General features: G+C 43.2%; 3 protein-coding genes across 4 annotated transcripts; 1 reads left to right on the top strand and 2 right to left on the bottom strand.

Moving 5' to 3' along the window:
- Positions 1–387: 387 nt before the first annotated feature.
- On the top strand, positions 388–4,723 carry rpl5b (ribosomal protein L5b). Its single transcript, XM_058073661.2, has 8 exons — positions 388–538; positions 999–1,068; positions 1,153–1,268; positions 1,435–1,569; positions 2,545–2,747; positions 4,152–4,329; positions 4,402–4,490; positions 4,565–4,723. The coding sequence occupies exons 1-8, from the start codon at positions 536–538 to the stop codon at positions 4,662–4,664; spliced, it is 894 nt and encodes a 297-aa protein (XP_057929644.1). The 5' UTR covers positions 388–535; the 3' UTR covers positions 4,665–4,723.
- dipk1ab (divergent protein kinase domain 1Ab) lies at positions 4,425–11,248 on the bottom strand. 2 transcript variants are annotated; one of them, XM_058073660.2, is made up of 5 exons: positions 11,007–11,248; positions 6,981–7,115; positions 6,773–6,880; positions 5,886–6,062; positions 4,425–5,814 (listed from the first exon to the last, which is right to left on the bottom strand). In XM_058073660.2, exons 1-5 carry the CDS (start codon positions 11,064–11,066, stop codon positions 4,999–5,001), a joined length of 1,296 nt encoding a protein of 431 aa, XP_057929643.2. In that variant the 5' UTR covers positions 11,067–11,248; the 3' UTR covers positions 4,425–4,998. The 2 variants fall into 2 exon arrangements, with proteins under 2 accessions (XP_057929643.2, XP_078646325.1); XM_078790199.1 differs by having other exon boundaries at positions 6,773–6,875.
- Positions 11,249–13,493: 2,245 nt separating this feature from the next.
- Positions 13,494–20,765, bottom strand: LOC131129792 (desmoglein-2.1-like). Its single transcript, XM_058073659.2, has 14 exons — positions 20,702–20,765; positions 20,039–20,152; positions 19,536–19,691; positions 18,626–18,764; positions 18,386–18,555; positions 18,176–18,310; positions 17,346–17,531; positions 16,683–17,263; positions 16,458–16,600; positions 15,807–16,028; positions 15,348–15,587; positions 14,866–14,999; positions 14,461–14,706; positions 13,494–14,390 (listed from the first exon to the last, which is right to left on the bottom strand). Exons 1-14 carry the CDS (start codon positions 20,738–20,740, stop codon positions 13,494–13,496), a joined length of 3,402 nt encoding a protein of 1,133 aa, XP_057929642.2. The 5' UTR covers positions 20,741–20,765.
- Between the last annotated feature and the right edge of the window lie 1,962 nt (positions 20,766–22,727).

Raw genomic sequence — 22,727 nt, 5'->3', positions numbered from 1 at the left:
AGGCCCCCGGGTTGCACTTTTAAACATTTGAATTGACATGACATTTTCATTGGCAGAATAGTTACATGAAGTAACATCACATAGTTACATTTATAATCCATAAATGTTGAATGTCAAACAAGCAGCCATGTTCTCAAATGTTGATCGTTATTATGCGAATATTATTAGAAGATATCCACCAATGACGTGGAAATTACATTTATAATTGTATGGTGTGTTTTGTGCCGTATTTACAAAAGCATTCAGAAAATTTCACGTGATTAAGTGGTGAAAACAACTGACAAAACCAGATTCATGCTTTCATATTGCTTGATGTGGTTGTGGTCAAACGCCAACGCTCTCTGGTGCAATACCACCCCGGCTTGCTAGAGGGCACAGGCTCAATCAGAGCATCCTAACACTACAGGTTCTCGTCCTGTGACGAAGTATTTATCGCGCATGCGCACAGCGCTTCTTCCTTTTCTCCCGTGCAGCGGAGTCAATCCCCAGTCTTTGACTCCGGGCTCCTTCGTAAGGAGGCCAAAAGACTGCAAAAATGGTTTGTAATCCTCCCAATATGTTTATCCGTGCCTTCCTAAAATGTCCATACTGTGCTCGGTGGTGTTTGTTGTGAAAAAACACGCAAGTGTGCCAATGATGAGCGTAGATTGTGTTCCAGTAGCACACAGCCGGCGCAGTCTAAACGTGGCCTTGTGGGGTCTGTGGACAAATGCAGCACTTCCCGTTGCATGTGTACACTTTCACTGTGAAATTGTCACAAGAATGTCGCCACTTGATTTAATTACTCTCACACTGCCTGACAGTAAATGCAACTTGTCATTTAGCATGTTAGCTGTTAGCTTGTGCTAGCTCCTGTCGTTGACTTGCAATGGCGCTATATGCTAACGTTAGCAAGTGACAGCCCGTTGTGAAGCATGTGCACTCCTCCGAATTAAGTCAACAAATTGACTGTTTAGAATATAGGCCTGAATTTGCTTCTGTTTGTGTCCTCCATGCAGGGTTTTGTTAAAGTGGTGAAGAATAAGGCCTACTTCAAGAGATACCAGGTCAAGTTCCGTAGGAGGAGAGGTATGACCATGTCTACCCCACTCATGGACACTTTTGATGATCCTCCTTTTAAATGTCAAAATCAAATGTTTGTGCTTTTCCTAGAGGGGAAAACGGACTACTTTGCCCGCAAGCGCCTGGTCATCCAAGATAAGAACAAGTACAACACACCCAAGTACCGCATGATTGTCCGCCTCACCAACAGGGACATCATCTGCCAGGTGAGTCCTGTGCCGTCAGCTTCGATGTTACTGTGGTGACGAAGCGAATGTCACACTCGGTCAATGACTCTGTAAAGTCAAGTGACCTGTGGGACTTTTGTGACACTTTTGACGTGCCATTAAGTGATTTTTATTTAAGTCACGCTTAACCTTCCACCTTCTACAGATTGCCTATGCCAAGATTGAGGGTGACATGATTGTGGTTGCCGCCTACTCCCACGAGCTGCCCAAATACGGTATCTCTGTGGGCTTGACGAACTACGCAGCGGCGTACTGCACTGGTCTGCTGATGGCTCGCAGAGTACGTATATTGTCTTTTACGCATAGTACACCCCTATGTTTAAGTGTGGGCGTGATTTGGGAACAAAATTATGTAATGTTGACTGCTTGTTAGCATTCTTTGTTGGGACCTCACCTTTTGGAATATGCGTTGATTCTGTTGTAGATTTTCTATACTGTGTAATCATTGGGTTGCGGGGGTATGCTGGAGCCTATCCTACCAGTCTTTCAGCGAGAGGCAGGGTACACCTTGGAGTGGTCACATGTAGACAACCATTCACACTCTCATTCATACTTAAGGAAAACTCAGTCGCCGGTTGACTAGCTTACAATGCAGTCACACCTATTTTGATTTATGAAGCCCTCCTAAAGCACTTCTAATGTTGCATGGTGTGATCAGGCATTAACATGCACACTAATAACATGTAACAGGTGTAGTATATTGCCATATTTTGATGATTTTAAACACTACCGAGACGTTTTTCCTCACCTTTTTAGGCTTATGTGGATTGTGTTGCGAGTGAACAATGGCAATTGAAGAGAAGTGGAAGGCTCTGAATCTATTACATTTTTCATTATATTACGTCTACATCAAGTGAGCAGTTAGGTTTGTAGGGGATCGGCAATCTGTGTATGGGGGTGTGAGATGTTTGCACTTCCACGGGTGTGTTAATTGCTTGCGTTTTTTTTTCGGGATTTCCTGGTGGACCTGGAAGGTTATCCCTATGAAAAGCAGGGATCTTGCACATTTGGTCCAGATGGACGTTTTTACCCACTTGACACTAGTCCTAATTGTCAAACATTGCACATCTTTGTTTTTAAATAAATTGTCTTAATTCAGAGCATGTTTCCACTTCAATGTAGTGATCGTTCGTATAAAAGTTCTGGTATTTTTTTTTTTTTTTCCCCCCTATGGCTTTTATAAAGATTTATTCAAGTGTACTTTCTGCTTGGCTGTTTGAAAAGTTTAACGTTTTCTTCTCCCGCACATCCTCAGCTTCTGAACAAGTTTGGCCTGGACAAAGTGTATGAAGGACAGGTAGAGGTGACTGGTGATGAGTTCAACGTGGAGAGTGTCGATGGGCAGCCGGGTGCGTTCACCTGCTATCTGGATGCCGGGCTGGCCAGGACCACCACAGGCAACAAGGTGTTTGGAGCCCTAAAAGGTGCTGTGGATGGAGGCCTGAGCATCCCTCACAGGTCAGCTGCGCTCAAATTTTTAGGACATGGTCTGCCGGCGTTTTATCTTGATCTGATGATACATCTCTTGGAAACGGCAAGATTTATTTGACTCCTACTCTACATGGCTTTTTTGGTCCATTCCCTGGGGAGTTTTAAAGTAGAACAGCCTGTGTGAAACTGACTCATCCCGCTCAGGATTGTTTTGACAGAATTTGTACAGTAGTGTTTTTGTTAAAGGGTTGTATGTCACATTTGAGAATCTTCTGTTGAGGTGTTTTAAGTCGGGGCCAAGTTAAAAATAATCTCATGGAATGTCTCAAAATGGTCTCTGGTGACCCACTTTTCTAGTCTGTATGAATAACTAGTTGGACTTCGGCCCTCCCGTTCGTTGCACCTGCACCAACATCACATGGCCACATGCACTGTTTGACTCCCAATTCAACAATCTGCCTCTCCACACATTGAAGTAGTTTTTGATTCATTTCAACATATACTCTGGCTATGTGTTCAATTCATAGGACGGTATCAATCAAAATGTAGCGGTGTCTTTGAAGGCACTGGTTGATCTATTGCATCTGGTTAAAGGGCCACATGGCGCTTTGTATATGTATAGTTTGTACATAGTAAGTAAAGAATGGCTGTCTTGAGCTAATAGTTGTCCAATGTTTTATTTTTATCAAATCATTTTGAATGCATCAGTACAGTCTCCAAATTTAGCTTTAAAAGTGGTGTGTAAGACAGGACAATATACCCATAATTCCCGACTAGCACCTGAATTTAAGATACAGCCACCAAATTGAGAAAAATGTGTGTGTAACATGGGATATTGAGACAAAGACACACTATAAACCTTTTACAATCCTACCCCACTCGATGTCAGTGTCACTTGCTAGCGCTGGTGAGTGAAACAGAGTTGAACAGCGGCTGTGTTCCAAGCAGTCCTATCACAGGCTGTAGTAACTCCACACTAGGCCAAATTATGTTAAATGTGTCTTATCCAAGCATAATTGCTGCATTAGACTCAGACCTTGATATTAGTGTCCACTAGTCCCAATTTGTTACTTCATGACTCAATAGCGTCATAGAAACAAGTTCCTTAGGCTCTAGATTACCTGCAACATTTTCAAAAGTACAGTGGTAATCTATGTAATGTGTCGGCATGCAGGATACTAACATATTTTGGTGCATTACTTGGACTTGTGATTTCCCCAAACAGCACGTCTTTGCATCTTCCTGCCTGTCAGAGGTTCTATAGTTTAGTTAGTTCTATAGTTTTACCCTTTGAGCAGAAAGATGTTGACCTGAAAGTTTTTGATTTTTTTTTCTTGAAGTTATTGTATTCAGTGTGCGTGTTGATGAAAATATGATCAGAAAGCTGTACATAGTACTTGGATTTAACTGGAAGGTATTTTCCCTCCTCAGCACCAAGCGCTTCCCAGGATACGACACAGAGAGCAAGGAGTTCAATGCTGAGGTCCATCGCAAACACATCCTGGGCATCAACGTGTCTGAGTACATGAGCTACCTGATGGAGGAGGACGAGGAGGCCTACAAGAAGCAGTTCTCCCGCTTCATCAAGAACGGCGTGACTCCTGATATGGTAGGTGATCTTGTCACACCTCGACCCAAAAGCCCAGTACCTCCTCCTGAGTCTTGAGTGGTTTTGTTTTAGATTGAGGAAATGTACAAAAAGGCTCATGCTGCCATTCGAGAGAACCCAGTCCATGAAAAGAAACCTCCCAGAGAGGTCAAGAAGAAGAGGTGAGCAACACCGCCTCCCAAAAAATAAAAATAGACCTGTTGTTACTGATGCCAATGGGATGTTTGTAATGCAGGTGGAACCGTGCCAAGCTGTCTCTGGCCCAGAGGAAAGACCGCGTCGCCCAGAAGAAAGCCAGCTTCCTTCGGGCTCAGGAGAAGGAGGAAGCAGAGTGAGGCCTCGCTCTGCTCCGGTCTTTTGCAGAAATTTTGTTCTAATAAATCTATGGAAAACATTCACTTATGTCCTGCTTTCATCCAACTTTCCAATGTCCTCAAGGCAGGCTTATTTCTGGTTTTAAATAAATGAGGTCATTGAGTAAAATCTTGGGGAAAAGTCATAGAATATCCTCTATGGGTCAAGTTCTCCTGTTCATGGACCTTCCAGTGTTGAAACCACTGCAGCAGGGTAGAATCCAAATGGATTCCCAAAGCCATAACACTAGTTCAGTCCTTAAGATGGTCAGTTCTACACCATCTCGTCACAAGTCTGGAAACATTTGGGATTATGTTAGGAGTCTTTGGTGTTGGAGATCTTCTTCCAAAGTAGCGTCTTTAGGTTGTTGAGGATGAGTGAGTGTTCGATCTCAGTCTGCTCAGCCGACCCTCTGAGCGCCATGCAAGCATACAGCTGCTTCTCCAGCTCCTCGCGTATATCTGAGGGTGCCCCACGCAGGATGTAGTCCTTAAGGGTGTCGCAGGCTTTGGCCAAGTTTGGCTTCGTGACCTCTGTTGTGCAGCGGTGCTTGGTGAGGTCACAGGACGTGAGGCAGTCGACGCCGTACAGACAATTGTTGTCTGTGTCGCACCTCTGCTGTCTGATTTCCTCCTGGAATGTTGCCTCCGGGATGATGTGCCGCGCGTCCACCACCTTCAGGTCGTGACGCTTTGTGTAGCCAAAGCTGGATGGGCTCAGGTTGCACATGAGGAAGCTGCCAAAGGTGCCATGGAAAAGGTCTTCAACCAGCTCCAGCAGCCCAATGGAGATCTTTGCTCTGTGCGGCCAGGCTGGTGTGAACCATTGGTCCACGCTGCGACGCAGACCTCCAGGCATCCACACCTCCATGACCCAGGGCAGACTCAGGCCATACAAGGGTGAGTGAGGCACCTTCTCCATCATGTACAGATCTCCACAGAAGCCCAGAACTTTGGGCATGTGGCCTCGGTCTTGGAGGGCTAGTGCCAGCAGGAACTCATTGAGCTGCAGCAAAGCCCAGGAGGACCGTGCCTCGGCCAGCGAGATGTGACCATCCTTGTTGGCATCAGCTGCTGTCAATGTCCGCGTGGCAAGGTCGCCTAGATTGGCCTGGTCGTCCCCCACTTTGGCCTGGAAAGACCACGTCCACATTTAAAACATGCTAACTTCTGATGCTGCCCCAAGGCTTTAAACGTCCTCACCTTCAGGTGGGTGAGGATCATCTCCCTGAACCTCTCCACTGATGTCCCTTTGGTAGGCTTGTCAAAGGCGGCAGCTTCCTTCCTGGGCTCCATGTCACCAGCCAAATCATAACGAGGAGCCTCATCCAGCTGGCACTTGATGACCCCCTCCAGGTCGCCCCAGGTACCCAAATACACCTGAAACCATATCAACATAATCTTTGTCCTTTTGCTAGCAAGATGAAAAACTATGTGGATAGGTGAGGCATTCAATTTGAGTTCCACGTGTCCTGGAAAATGATTGACACATTTTTTAGTCATGGAAAATTGGGAAGAAAAGGTCAAATGTCATGGAAAATTATTTACACCTTTGTATGTTGTCACCTTATTGTCTGGGCAACAACCAACCAATCACATTTGCAATTCTGTTCGCAAAATTGTGCAAGCAGTGCTTCCAACTGACTGCCAGGGAGACCCTGTTAAGGATTGACAAGACTTGTCCGTATTGATCCATGTGACATAACGTCTTTCTGCAGTGGCTGCAAAAGTCCGGGGAAATAATTTTAAGTGAAGAATGGAAAAGTGAGAAAGTTTTACTTTTACTCAACCTGTGATCACAACAAAAATGCCACAGTGGGTGGACATGGGGAAATTGTAATGACCCACCGTCCCCACTAGATGGAACAACAACACCTCCTCTTGAAAGGCAATCGGACAATGACAGGTGGGAAACATTGTGGTCATCTACAACTGTACTGTTTAAATCTTGTCATTCATGTCCAACCAATGTTTGTTTTATTTAGATTAAACACATTGTATGAATTAATGTGTATCTATTGCCAATGGACTGGATTAATCACATATATGCATCCAAGTAAAGGTTCTAGAGCCGAATCAAGGAATCATACCTGGTTGTCAGCCTCTGTGGAGAGACACTTGGTCAAGTATAAAGTGTCCTTCTCACACAAGCCGCTGCAGGCTGAGCCGTCCACGATGCCTTTCCTGTATTTGCTGCACTGAAAACAGGAAGAACGCCAAGGTGAGGATGCTACAATATTGTCTGCATTCCTTATTGTTAATCCTCAACATGTTTTTATATATATATATATATAGTACCATGGATTTTGTACACTGATGTCCGCGGCACAGCTCAGTATAAGAAGAATACTCCACATAGATCACCCAGCTGCCCACAAAGACCACCAGCCAGGAGAAGAACAGGTACTTCATGTGCACGTAGGTCACTCGGGCCTGTGGGAGACACCGCAGGAGGTCACTGCTAGGAGGAGAGAGTGGGCTTGATTTGTGCACCAGCACAATTCCTTTTTTCGTCATCTTGGACTAGATACCTCAGAGGCTAATAATTAAGCTTAATGTGTCCATTAGTGTAGAGTGGACCTTGATGGACAGCTCCTGTCCCTCCTATTTATGACTGAATTCACTATTTATTGCGTCACGCCCTCTCTTCTAGTAACCCTACACTCCTCCTTAATGTCTTCTCTGGCCACACACTCAGTGTAGATGATGAAATAAGACCTTTTATCTCCCTAAATGCATCTTACATGCACTTTGTGTCACAGATAATTCAAAAACAAAGCTCCCAGCAGCAGGCAGCATGTGTCTTTTGTCCTGCAGGCCTTGCCGGTGATCATATCCTGAAGGTAAGTGTGTTTGTCTTAAATACAAAATGCACAATACTTTGGTTATTTTTAGTGTTTGGGAGGATTTGTCCTGTTGGTTTTAGTTCAAGAGGTTTGTTGACGGTCTTTAAAGCTGCAATGATGCCCTTTGGCCACTTGGAGGGAAACAAAAATGTGTGCATTAAACCATAGAAGGTATTACAAAGATTGCAATATATACAATATATACATTCATTCATTCATTTTTACCGCTTATCCTCACAAGGGTCGCAGGTGTGCTGGAGCCTATCCCAGCTGTCTTCGGGTGAGAGGCGGGGTACACCCTGGACTGGTCGCCACGCCAGCCAATCACAGGGCACATATAGACAAACAACCATTCACACTCACATTCATACCTATGGACAATTTGGAGTCGCCAATTCACCAAGCATGCACAGGGAGAACATGCAAACTCCACACAGAGATGGCCGAGGGTGGAATTGAACTCCGGTCTCCTAGCTGTGTGGCCTGCGTGCTAACCACTTGCAGCCCACAATATATACATTTTTTCTTAATTGTGACAAATAAGGATAACAAAGTTAGCAAAACAAAAAGAAAATAAAAAAAAATTAGGAAAGGCCTCCATGACTTCTCCGGGCTTTCGTAGGCACTGCATTAAACTCACTTATTTTCTGCAGCTTTTGCTTGTTTTTCCTCGCAAAGCCGCAAGGCCGCCCGACCCTTCGGATCGATACTTGTGGCCTTCAGTGTAAGTGTGGCTGACGCCGAAGTGTGTTCGTGTGCGATTACGCGCTGAGCCTTTATGAGGAAGCACACGTCCACAAAGACGCCTAATGACGGCGTATTGATTGTGGCTGCTGGGCCAGCTATTAATTAGAGGCTGCTACTTCATGCTGAGGTGGGCGGAAAGAGCAGCTTGCTAAGCATTCATGCTCATTGCGGCCCATACACTCATTAGGTACACTATCTGATGGCAGCAATACAAAAAAATTAACCATAAAGACGTGATAGAGCTACAAGTGCTAGTATCTTGCAGTGGAGCTCCTAAGAGGCGTACCTAATGAAGAGTCCATAAAAATGGGATGCTGCAGACACATTTTCCAGCCAGTGCAATCAAAGCTGATGAAGAGCCGCACATTTCTGTTCAGCGTGCATCCCACTCATCCATTATTTATGACGCTAAAGCTCAGAGGTTTATGGTTAATGGGCTCCAGTGGAACCCTGGGAAGAGATTGCAGGGGGGCGGGACTGTGCGACGGGGTGATTTCATTAGAATTTCATGCACAAATATTATAGAAACATTCCAAACAGCTTTACAAAGCAACCATTTGTTGAGAATAGAGTGTAGAAATGACTAATAAGAGCAGGAATCTGTCGTCAAATTTATAGTGGTGTGGATCCTCTTGGAAAGGGGTGTCCAAAGTGCGGCGCAGAAGCCATTTTTACAGACAGGAAAATCAATCAATCACGTAAATGCTGCAAGAGTAAAAAAAAACATGCAAAGCCAAAAACATACACAAACTGCCAAAAGACAATCAAAAGGTATAATTTTCTTTGTTTTTGTTAAAGGGGACCTATTATGCTTTTTCCACTTTTCTGACTTATAAATGTAGTTAGAATATTGTATTCTCGTGGATGCCAAAGTTTTAAATAACGAGGTTTGTGCATTTTTCTAACATATGGGCATTTCCTTATATGGGTGTTCCATGATACGCGAAATTGAGAGCCTAATGGCAGGAAAACTGCAGAAAACTGTAACTTCAGAAAACTAAGAAACCTGCAAATAGAAAAGAGAAATGTACAATCACAGAATATCAGCTTCAAGAAAAGCTTCTCTGAGATCAATGATGAGGTCAAGAACCACTAGGAGGGAAAATAGTGCTTATGTGCAATGATATCAAGGTACCACAGGATGATAACACTACTTTGTGTGTTGCTCCTAAGGAAGATAACAAACGAAAACAGAAAACATCAACAAAAATTGCCAAAATACAGTACAACTTTTTTTTTAAGTGACTTCAGATCGTCACGATGCATGTTTGTAAAGAGAAAGTGTGCGCACTGCAAAGTGTTAATTTGATTCTGAGCCATTCCACCGCATAATTCTTCTTTTGGGGGGTCCCTAAACCCCCCAAAAATTGTTTCATTGGTGGCATAAAGTACGACCTTGTTTCTTTAAGTGACTTCAGATTATCATGATGAAAGTTCTTGACCAGAAAGTGAGTCATTCTACCATAACCCATGTAAGTACAGTAGCTAAAGTTAGAATGAGACCAAGCATATGTACCTTGAGGTCTCAAACGCAATATTTTGTAGCCCCCTACATCAAAGTTTCGTGTTGTACTATTCATGACAGTACAACATGTAACAGGTAAATAAACACACATAAGGCAGCTATTAATTCTATGGGATCAATAAACAACAAGTATGTTTTTTTTTCAACCACACATTGGCCAAGTGGTTAGTATTTGGACACAGTCAGGACATCTGGAAGATCTGGGTTCAAATCGCACGGGCATCTTTGTGTACAGTTTGTAGGTGTAGTTTTTTGCTGGCTACTCTGGTTTGCGCCCACATGCATGTTAAGTGAGTGTGAATGATAGTTTGTCTATATGTGCCATGCCATTGACTTTGATTGGCTGGGTGTACCCCGCCTCTCACCTGAGGTCAGCTGTGATAGGCTTCAGCATAACCCCCCTAGTGAGTATAAGCGGCGTACAAAAAGGATGATGTTATCTCTAAACACACAACTTTAGCAAATTTATTTGAAACAATTACTGCAAGGCATGCTGGGTAACCTGAAGCCCCACCCAGCCCCATGTAAGTTGAGTTTGTTTGATGGAACAGGTGCTTCATGACTGTTAAAGTTGGGTGCTGAAATGTGAGCAAAGCAGCTCTTCATGCACGCTCTAGCATGAGACAATCGTGAAGAATGGCAGGCATGATTGGAGCCTAATCCCAGACTTCCTGTGCTCACAGCCAACAAGCAACACCATCTATTCCACAGTCAGTGCTACTGTGACTTATGTGAGTCAGGTGTCTCAGTGAGGCTGAGGGGAAGTGATCTGATATATTTGCGGATTTAGAGGGGTTTCACTGCAGGGTTTCATTTCCCTTAACATTGCATGTCACCTGCGTCCTTCACGCCAGACTTGAAACACACTATTGAGATTTACACCAAAGAGATCTCAGTCCCAATACTTTTGTCCATACAGTTTCCTGACCCGAGTGTCCTAATTCTACACCAGCATCAAGCCTGTGATCTGTGATCTTTGTGTTGCATTCAGGTACAAAACCCCAAAACAACTTTTTACATCACCCATGAACGCACAGTATCAATATGATGACGAGCTGGCTGCATCATGGCAGCGGTTGCCATGGCAACAGAGATGAGGGAGCTGCAGATGGCTGATGTTTGAAGTCATTCCCTGAGAGAGATGATGCATTCATGTGTCGCCACACACACACACACCCACACACACGAGGAAGAACATCTCTTTACCTGCATGTTCTTCCAGAAGAAGAAGAAGAAGAAGCTCCATGGAAGCTGAGCTCTCGCCATGGCCAAGCCGAGAGGAGAGGAGAGGAGAGGAGAAGAGAGTAGAGGAAGGCAAAGTGGGGCTCTTAGCTCGGCGTTAGGCCACGCCCACTGGACCGGCTCTGATCACATGATGCTAATCCCTGAGGAAGGACCACGTGATAACCTGTAAGGACCATCACATTCATGCTGTAGTTGTATTTTACTCTGACCAAAAAACACCACAATACCGCAAAATATGTTACACACATGAAATTAGGAAAAAAAATCTACATTTAAAAATAATAATAAGCCTATAACACTAATTATTTATTAGTGTTATTTTTATTTAATTTCATACTATTTTGTATTTATTAAATTATAATATTTAATATATACAATATCATATTTATTTATATCTGAACTGCTGAACCGTAATGTTAATAATAATGTACAGCATATTTTTGATATTATTTTAGCATCTTTAAGTACCCCAAAATTGAAATAAATCCAACAATAATAATTCAAATTATCTTTTTTAAATATGATTATTATTAAAGATATTTATTTCAACAAAAAAACTAAACTAAAGTAAAAAATTTCATACAATGAAAGAAAAGCCATTTTTTAAACACTGTTCACAAAACGTCCTCTAGTGGCTCGTAGCAGTATAACATGTCATACCTGTAACAGTAAATACTGTCCTAATTTCTTCATCAGCTAACAATGAGTGTGTTCTTGAGAAGGTTTGAAGTTGCTGGGTTTTATTTGCTTGGAGAGCAAAATGCCAAAGTGGATTTTTCCTGTCATTATCCCTTGCTGATTACCTCTAGATTACCTTCTTCAGTGGGAGGGTCAAAACGTCCGGTTTCCAAACATAATAACCTGCACAAGGCCATAACAAGATGAAGACAGTAACAGCTCACGAGAAACACTTAAAAGCTGCTGCATGCACTCACTGGCCAAAAAATTAAGTACACCGACATCCAATACAGTCGTTTTAAAGATAATAATCTTTGCTTTTGATTGAAAATGTCAGAGAGGTACTGATGTGGCAATGTGTTTATTATTGTGCTGTACCACTGGACAGCATCACAGCTGTTTCTAATATTCTGACTTTTATTTAGCTGCATGATGACTAATAGTGTCTACGCAAATGCAGGCTGGAAAAATAAGATTGTTGTAAATATGGGGCCCTCTTATGGTGGTGAATGTACATGACGTTCTTCTGCAGACGACCGATTGTTGTACCTTTGGCGCCCTCTTGTGGTGAAGATGGCGAACGGCTTACAGTAACTACAGTAGTTGTACAAGACGCTTTCTCAAAAAAATATACTTTGTATTTTTCTTTTTTCCACTGAAAATAGGCATTTTTTCCCAAGAAAAAACATTTCATTAACCCTAAGTCAAAATTAATGTATGGATATATGCTCCGATCAAGGCGGCACGGCGGTCGAGTGGTTAGCGCGCAGACCTCACAGCTAGGAGGACCAGGGTTCGACTCCACCCTCGGTCATCTCTGTGTGGAGTTTGCATGTTCTCCCCGTGGGTTTTCTCCGGGTACTCCGGTTTCCTCCCACATTCCAAAAACATGCTAGGTTAATTGGCGACTCCAAATTGTCCATAGGTATGAATGTGAGTGTGAATGGTTGTTTGTCTATATGTGCCCTGTGATTGGCTGGCGACCAGTTCAGGGTGTACACCGCCTCTCGCCTGAAGACAGCTGGGATAGGCTCCAGCACCCCCGTGACCCTCGTGAGGAAAAGCGGTAGAAAATGATATATATATATATATATATTTTTTTTTTTCTGGGCATAACAAGTACTTGCTAGAAGGCTCAATACGTAACCCAATTACGACAGAGAGCGTACAACAACAGAGAGAGTACAACAACAAGGGAAATGATCATGAAAATGATGTCATGTATTTTATTAAACGTACTACAAATGAATGTAAAAATGTGAACAAGAATCATCATTGCAGATTTACACTGTAAGCCCTATTACAACTTAGTGTCTTTATTTCTTCATTTTGACTATTTACAACCACCATATCTGATATCGATGTAGGTACACAACATTGCAACACAAATTGCTACCGGGGGCTTCTGTGATTTTTATTTGGTTGAGTTTACCATCCAGGTATTCCAGGCTTGTTCTAACAAGCGCATGCTGGAGGGACTGTTATGTCTATCTCACAGCTGGTCTGGGAACACTTCTAGAACCAAAGTGGAACCCAGTGGAGATTGGAGGTGGCTTGAGATAAGGAGGTCTGGGTATACTAATTTACACTAGACTGGATCCGGATAAGCTGGAACTGATTTTTCTGACATTTAGCTTCCATGTAATCTTCATGGCTTTCAGACTTGCAGAAATAGCATGTAGCTGCTTGACAACCAATTGCTTGTTCTTCAGCTGTCACCACATCCCATAATCTCAATTATTGCTACCCAACACTGATTAGATAGTGACTTTAACCCAAATAACTGTTCAGTAGAACCTTACCGGGCTCCACTCCCCCTGGCTTACCTTGACCACCCTTCTTCTTCACTAACACCCCAGGACCATTTGGACCTTTTACTCTCCAGCCCTCTAGAGAAATTGGGCCGTTTCCCACATCAGGATGTCCAGAGAGTAACATTGTGGGGATGGTGGAGCCTTGGGGAGTGTTTTGAAGGACCACTGAAGAAGACCCTTGAGGTCTACTGACTACAAGCTCAGTGGGAGAGCTCTGGAGACCATTGACAAGTCCAGAGGGATGTTTTTTCGATCCTTTCACTACAAGCCCAGCGGGAGGACTTTGGAGCTCAACCACAAGTCCAGAGGTAGGACTTGGGGGTCCATTGACAACATACAGGCCCTGTAAACCAGCTCCTTGGACGCCATCTGCCAGCAGAAGTGTGCTCTGTGCCTGGGGCTGCAGCACATAGTTAATCGGCTGAAGCACGGTGCTGGCGGTGTAGTAAAGTGGCTGCTGCTGCTGTAAAACCACCGTTTGAGCATGACGAGGCACAGAGGACATACTACTACCTGAGGAATGCACACTGCTTCTGGACCTGACAGAGGACTTAAGAGTAGAGGACATCTCCTTCTCTGTGCTTGACCCAACAAGTTGCTCAACCTGAACTGCTGGTGCCGCACCTTCAGCGATGACAGATCCTGATACTTTCATAGATGGTTTGGGTGATGGTGGCAGAGGGGAGCAGATCTCAGCCAGAGTCTTGAACTTGGGTCCCAAGTCATCGAGGAACGTCAAGTCCTTTTCAGACTCCAAGAGGCTGCAGCAGCCCACTGAGCCAGAAGAAGATGGTGGTCCTTCGTAGTGAAACACCAGCTGACTGTCCATGACTGGAAGGACACAGCCTGACTTCTGTTGGGGGAAGTAAACCAAACGAAGAGCTGTGTGAGAGAACAGAGAACATCTAGAGCTAACACAGTACCTGAGAATAGTAGTCCTCCAGGACAGCATCAGGTAGCGCCAAATCATCAAAGGCTACATGTTTGCTTTGCCCGCTGAACATGTTAGAACCTGCACCGAGGAGCAACATCCCCCTATCCACTTCCACCAGACCTTTGCTCCTGGATTCATTGTAAATTGATGTCACTCTCCGGTCGAAGACTGATGCTTTTCTCTCCACCAGAGTCTGGCTGTCTAACATGATGGGGACACTCTGAAGCGGCACTTCCTGTAAAGGATGCAAGTCATTATGGAGTGGAACCTCAGAATTCCAACAGAGTGTGCAGTCTGAAAAGATGTTTGGGAAACATTGACTGCTTTCAATGTGTTGCCTTCCAGCAACATCTAAGCATGTGCTAGAAGGACTCGTGACGATGTGGCATCCCACCTTGTCCTCCCCTTTGCCCTCTGTGTGGTACAATATGAGGTGTTCCTTGGTGTCAAATGGCAGGTCATTAAACTGATCGGCAAAGATGGTGTCTGTTCCTCCACACTGACAGAACAGTAGCAGCAGAGGAACCACTGCAGACATATAAGAACATGCAGAAGAATGTCAGGGTTTTCAGAGTATAACTATTTTACTACATTTTTTCAGGTCTTTCAGGCTTTGCAGGCCATTAAATATGTCTTTCTCTCACTCGCGGGAATCTAACAGTAGAAAAAACACCAATCAGCAAAGTAAACCCAAAGTCAAAATGCTCAGAGCAATTTTAAAGCGATTGTTTGACTCTTCTCTTGGAAGAGAAGAACTAGTTAAAGTCCTCATTGACTGACTTGACAAGAAATAAAACAAAGCCTCTACCTTGATCACCTACTGTACCTGCTATTTATCACCTAGCAATTGGAACAGGAAGTAACGTTCATACTCACGCATCAGTAAGCAAAACGCCAGCAGGAACAGTCCAATGGCGGAGGCGGAGAGTTCAGCTGATGGACGGCCGAGTCTTTCCGCTCGCACGCTGCAGTGTTTGTTGTCCATGCAGGTGCAAACGTCCACGGTGAAGATCTGGTTGTCAGGGCAGGATAAACCTTGGGCGTCCATCACTTCCATGTGTATCTCGTATGATCCTGGCCATAAGGCCTCGTGGGAGTAAAGGGCGGCGCTTGTCTCTGAGGATTTAACATTTTTCACCTGATTACCTTGACTGTCCACTGACTGACTGAGCATAGATCTAACCTTTCTTGGCCAGTTTTAAGCACCCAGTACTTTTGGTTTTGCTACACATCTAAAAATGTTCACTAGCTCTAGTAATGTTAGCACTAGCTCTCCCTAATGTCACATTATATGTTATATATGGAGTGCATATGTAAAAAGTGGGGAGTGCTTACCATTAATGACTTCCACATCCCATCTGCCACGTGTCCCGTCCGACATTATATGGAAGGTGAATGGTGCAGCGTTGGGGCTGGCGTCCTTATCGAAGGCAGTGACATGAACCACTTTTTCGTCCGAGCACACGTTGGTGTGGGTGGTGGTCAGGGTGGGGCAGTTGTCATTAGAGTCAGACACTTGGATGGCCAGGGTCCCTGTGGCGGTCTTTGGTGGCTTGTCTGAGGAGGACATGTTTATGTTGGCGTTATGGCTATTTTAACTCATTTAAATTGAGTTACTGTGATGACGCCATATTTAAAACTAAAGCTGATGGTCTTTCCATAGACCTCAACCTGCCTTCAAACTGTACACAACGTATTCACCAGTGTGTAAATATTTTCTCCTGTTAGAGCAGTTGATTTAAAGCAGTTTGGCCTCGGGTTTTTTTGTTGTCAATTTATGACTGTAAGGTGTAGAAGTTGTTTGTCAGGTTCAGTCAAAGACCAGTTAGCTTCATTCAGGAATTCTTCATGCAATCATGTTTATAATGGCCTTTAGTCACTGTCAAAGAAGTTAACCACATCAAGCTGCGAAGGCAACGGCTCACCCAACATGTACATACTGTCGAGAATAATAAAGCAATAGTTTCCTTTGTTGTAATATTTTACCTTTGCTTATGGCTAGAATCTTTGCAACGTAGGTGCCATTCACTAAAAAAGGTGACTCTCTGTCTGGTGCCTTGTTGAGTTTGATTTCCGCCGTCTCTTCATCAACAGTAAACCAGTTATCTGGATCATAAGCTTTGGCGTAGCTGGAAGAGGGAATGAGAAAATGTCAATCAGGATTTGACTAATGTTCAACTGGAATAGTCTAGAATCAAGTCTCTGACTAACCTGACATCCTCTGCTGGTTTTCCAGTGTCTGGATCTATAGCTGCAAACACAGTCAGCACACCATCTTCCGGTGCTTCCTCTGGGTTCTCGGACACAGGAACATTCTTGGTTTCAGGTCGAAATGTTGGATCTTCTGGCAAGTTATTCACTGTGATCTTGATGGGGTAGCTCTTGGCGGGTGCTTTTGGCTTCGCTCCTGTTTGGACGTCTGGCATCCCCTCAACGCTGACTCCTGTTCCCACATCTAAACCGGGTCCCACGTTGCCTTTGACACCAGCATCAGGATGCACATTCCCACCTGCATCCACACCGGCATCCACACCGGCGTCCACACCGGCGTCCACACCAGCACCTACACCTGCACCAGCTCCTGCACTCACACCTACATCTACTCCGACTGCCACCCCGGATCCTGCACCAACTCCAGGCCCCACCAGTGTTCCAGGGCCAACTGCAGAAGGATCTCCCTCTCCAACCCGAAGATCTACATCCATCAAAATGGCACCACCCTCCACAAACGGAGCAACGTTCTCAATGAGTAGGCCCAACTCCAGATTTTGGACTTCTTCAAAGTCTACAGCCTGCTCAAACAATCGGAAAGTTATGGACCTGCAGGACCAGAACATTCCATTCAGTCTCCACACAAGTGAGTAGAGTACATACCTTAATCAGCTTCAGGATGCCCTCGTTGGTGTCTTTGTCTGTTTCAATGCTAAAGAGATTGTCTTCATTCCCTTTGGCGATGTTGAAGACAGTCAGCCAGTTGTCTGTGTGCTCCAGGTCTTTGTCCAGAGACTTGATCCTCATCACTACCACGTCGGCAACGTTTTCATCCACTGATCCAGCGTACTGCAAGAAAAACAACATTTACGTTGCACCAAGCTTGAATATTTTTATACATTCAGAACCTTTGAGTTGACAAAGTTCTCTGACTTCTACCAACATAAGAAGGTGGTCTCCATCATCAACATATCATTCATCGCTAAAATGGATTTTAACCAATCGTCCACAGGCGACAAAGACCTTGAAATTTAACTTTGGAGTATTTACAGTGAAGAACTATTAAATGGGACCTATTATGCTTTTTCAACTTTTCTGACTTATAAATGTTGTTAGAATTTTTAGTTATTGTGTTAAACGTTGCCAAAGTTTCAGATAATTAGCTTTGCGCATTTGGAAGTGAGCCCTTAAAGAAGTTTGGGATGGCTCTGAACGCTCGGTTTCAAACACAGGCTCACCAAGCCTGACTTCCGTATATGGGCAAGCTGTACAAGCTATTAGCTGTACAAACTGAGTGGGACCAATCACAGTGGAATAAATTAAAACTGATCATTTTGGAAATCCAAGGAAATACATCTGGAATAGGTGCAGATTTTGGAAGATCTAGAAAGCTTGTCTTGTGTTGCTGGTCTATAGGAGTCCACAACTCAATAAATGGTCCGAAAATGAGCACAATATGTCCCCTTTTAAGAAACAACTGTCTTAATTCTCACCTCAGCCTTCTCCAAGGTGGGGATGTTGTCATTGATATCCAAGACCCTAATCTCCACAGTTCCTGTCCCCACGAGGCCTCCTGGAGCCCCTCCCAAGTCTGCTCCTTCTATGACCAGTTTGTAGAAGTCATTTGTCTGTGAAAAATCACAACACACCCACCATTTCGAGAAAATCTCTTAAAATATTGCCTGGCACTCAGGAGGACTTACCTCTCTGTCCAGTATGGGACTTTGGACATACAGTTTCCCAGTCTTCTTGTCTATAGTGAACATGGGAGCTGGACCTTCTGGCACTTGACTGATGATACTGTATGCTATCTCTGAATTAATTGTCCCTGCTTGGTCTGCATCTTTGCCTATAATCTGCATAACAAAGGTTCCTACAACCGAACAAACAGTAAACAGTCTTCATAACATCTTTATGTAAGGACCAGAGATGTTACTATCTACCTTCTTTGCTGGCCTCTGTGACGTTGCCAGTATGCATCTCAAAATAAGGGGTCTGGTCATTCTGATCCAGAACATGGACGGTCAGGGGGATTGCTACTTCTGCATTTGTCCCGTCGGCATATCTAGCACTTCCTGTTAGCTGCATGAGGAAAAAACAAGGATTAGATGTAGTCTATCCCCAAAAAGGATACTGGAACATGCCTACACTACAAAAGCCCCTATTTTACCACAGAAAATGGATGGATGGATGAATGTGCTCTGAGAACCCGTTTATGAGCACATGTGCGGAAAAGATTTACATTTAAAGTTACGGCTTTTCACTCCATCATGAAGAAAAATCTCCTTTCTCCTGGACATGATACCCCCTCTGACCTGCGTCTAACTAGAGGTGCCCACCATTTGTAACAGCTTTGTAACAAACAGCCTTCACTACACATCTTTAAAACAACTATAATATGATACCTTGAGCAAATTCTCCTCTTGGTTAAGTGTAGTAAATTCTGACTAAGGTTAGCAAAACATTCACTCTGGTTGTCCAATTTGGTTTCTAAAGAATAGTGATGAAAAGTTTAGCTCTATTTATAGTACAGGCTCTTTTGGCTTAGCTCACAGCCCTATGATTGGCTGGCGACCAGTCCAGGGTGTACCACGCCTTGCTCAAAGTCAGCTGGGATAGGATCCAGCATACCTCCGTGACTCTAGTGAGGATAAGCGGCATAGAAAACGGATGAATGGATGGATCATTAAAAAGAGTCAGATCCTTTGGTTCTCAAACAGTGTCATTTTGTTTCGGACTGCTCATTTTCCTCAACTTTGCACCTGGCTAATCGTGTAACTCCTCCCTGCTCCTTGTTCCCCCTCGTCTGCTTAGTCTCAACACATACATATGGTCAATACTTGGTAGACTTACATTGAAGGATGGGTATTGCTCCCGGTCCAAAACACCAGTGACACGCACAAAGCCGCTTTTAGGATCCACCACAAAGAGGTTGTACGGGGGGCGGTCAGCTCCTGCTCCGGACAGAAAGTACTCCACATTGACAAATCTGTCTTTGTCAGAGCGGATCTAAAAAGTAGCATAAAAAAGACACATGTTTACACTGAGGTAGTTTAGCCTTGGTGGTTCCATGGTAATCGTATGTAAACATGCTTTATGTCTTTGTCACCTGAAGCCATTCCTTCTGCATCTGAGTCTAACAATACAAAGATGGGTGACTAAAGTAGTACTATAGTATGTGACATAGCCTTGGAATGTAGAACCCAATTTCAGAGAACAGTGGGAAGGTTTTCGCCAGAATTTGCCTCTTTTCAACTACTACAATCTCAATTTATTCACTCAAGGACTGAAGCACAACAATAACAACCTTCTGTTTTCATTACTTGGTCAGCACCCGAGACTCCAAGTTGCTTTACCTTTGCAATAAATTCCCGACCTGTGTAGTCCACGTTCTCCATCAGCTTGGTGGGAGGAATGATCCACTCTCGCCTCGTCCTCTTCGGAGGCTCTTTAGCTAGAGCACCGGGCACCTTGGAGCATGCACACGTCACAACATTTCAATGTGAAATACTAAATCATGGCCGGTGTAAAACTGGAGCCTCTCTAACAAACTTTATCATTTTACAGTTACGTTTTTATGTTTTTGCGTCATTGTAATCTCTGTTATTATATAGTACAGGCCAAAAGTCTGGACACATACAATACAATCCTATGGTCCCACTCCATTACCAACTCCATAACCCTGACAAGGCGCCAAAAACCAAGGAAAACCAAAGATTTGTAAAAAGGCTAAAAGTCAACATCTGAAATATGCTAAAATAGCGGGTAAATCAATTAATAGAGAATATCATTCAAAAATGTTTTTTAGTGTTTCCCATATAAATGCTATCATTTGCAATCAACATTTATTACCATAACTTTTTCTTAACAATTCTATAAATATATTTGGTTGATTCGTTTTTTAAATTGTAATTCTAACTGTTGCAGAAAAAAGTGTCTTAAGACTCAAACAATTCCAATAAAAAAAAGGATGTACTCAATTTCGGGGGTCCCTGTGTGAGAGCTTTGTGGAGACTCACCAGCATGAAGATCAGCACCAGGTGCATCCGGGGGTCCATATTTGCAGGACGGCCGCTCCCAGTTGTCCTGAGGATGGAAGTGGGAGAGGAGAACAAACAGATGTGTCTTAAATCACTCCACCTGAAGACACTCCTGTCCCCCTCCCATTAGTCTTGCAACCACTCCCCCATTCCACTCCACATCATTCTTTATCACTGAATGGAACAGAAACAGCTGTTCCACTCCAGTCCTCTCGGAGGTGCTAATGTGTTTCACCCGCAAAGTTTCACAAAAATCACGTAAAAGACATGAAAAGCAAAACGAAAATGCTTCGATGACACCATGAACTATGTTGTGTTGCTCATGTTTGACTTTTCAGTTTAATGCCTGGGAGTGCTTTTGAATGGGGGAGGGGGCCACGGCAGCACTCAGTTATTGAGAACAGCAATACTATAGTCTGTTCACTACATTTGTTGCTTGTTGTTGCTGTTTTGAAAGAGTATCTAGAGTGGTCTGATAACTCAGTAGTCATAGCGACAAAGTTGGCAACACACTGATCCCTCCTGCTACGTCGACTTATTCTCTGGCAGACCAGGGGTGTTATAATATGTTATAATATGAGGACAGGTAACCCCAATTGAATATACAGATTGCATGGGAAACACTGCAATGGTGGTGAAAGTGCATGCAGTACATATGTCAACATACATGTTGCCATTCAAGTAAAGTTTGTGCTCAGGCAAGAATTTATGACTTTTGACTGCTTCAAATTCTTGGTGATTACAACTTTACGACTACGGCTCAAGTAGCACCTGGATTTACGAACTTCAAGACAGCTGAAGAAACTGACCCCCAAAAAATGTATTTTCCAAACAAGTATTTCAGCTTTGCAGCCTTAAGTGGAAATCATTGTGTTGCTTTTTGAGTTGACGTGCCTGAGAGACAAAACTTTTTATTGAATTGATGCTTTCTTGGGCAGTATAGTCACAAGTCACATGACATGACGGTTATGTAGCTTCATAAAGGCAGTTGAAATATTAGAAACAGACAGCTGTGGAATCAGCCTATGAATTTGAAGATATAGTTTAAAAATGTATTTTAACAGGAGTGAGTACAAACAATTACAATGCCAGCACTGGAGAGAGAAATTAGCTGCCAACAAAAGTTTAAGTCCCTGCACATTTAAAGGCACCTCTTATCTATTCCATGCATGCCTGCTTTATGTATTTCACATTTTAATCCATCTACATACTCTACACTACAGTATAGTGTACAACAGGGGTCTCAAACACATGGCCCGCAGGACACTAGTTTGAGGCCCCAGCCTTGATATGAAAGTTTAATGTTAGTGCGGCCCGCACAAGTTTGATATGGATGCTGTATGGTATCATGTACCCAGAAAAAAATATTACATTTGATTAATGTTCATGTTAAAGGTTAAATAACTGTTAATAGTTATCCTCCCTATCCGTGTGGAAGTGGTAAGCTTTTGGCTATTTAAGTTTAAAGGAAATAACTTGAAGGCTACCGTTTAGGTCGCTAGCTCTCTAGTTTGCGAGTTAGCATGTGTCTCAAGACCCTGCAGTTGCGCAATATGTTGTAAATAAAAAAAGTATAAATGTGACTATAGTCGTGTTTTGTCATGTCTACAGGGCTCTAATAATGCTTTGTTAATTTTAATCTGAAAAAAATAATTTGTCTACCCACCAACTATATGTGGTTTCTTAAGTTTTTATTATTTGCTGTTTTATTATTATTATTATATTTATTTATTTATTACTGATTGATTGATTTTCTTTATTCTTGATTTGATTATTTATTTTTCATCTTATTTTGTGTATTTTTTTGTATATAAGATATTTGAGAACAGTGGAATGTTTTATCAGAGCTTTTCTTGGAGAAACCAAAAGGTACCAAAGCGAAGTTTTTAAAATTTTTTTGTTTTTAATAAATGTGTGTTTTTTTGTTGTTTTTTTTTTTAAAACCTGATGCGGCCCAGTCTCACCCAGACCCGAGCTCCAGTGGCCCCCAAGTAAATTGAGTTTG

This window comes from Doryrhamphus excisus, linkage group LG4 (assembly GCF_037039965.1).
Source record: "Doryrhamphus excisus strain RoL-2023G ecotype Guam linkage group LG4, RoL_Dexc_Guam_v1.1, whole genome shotgun sequence".
Lineage (NCBI taxonomy): Eukaryota > Metazoa > Chordata > Actinopteri > Syngnathiformes > Syngnathidae > Doryrhamphus > Doryrhamphus excisus.
The sequence above is the reverse complement of the archived record's forward strand: the minus strand, read 5'-3'. Positions and strand labels throughout refer to the sequence as shown.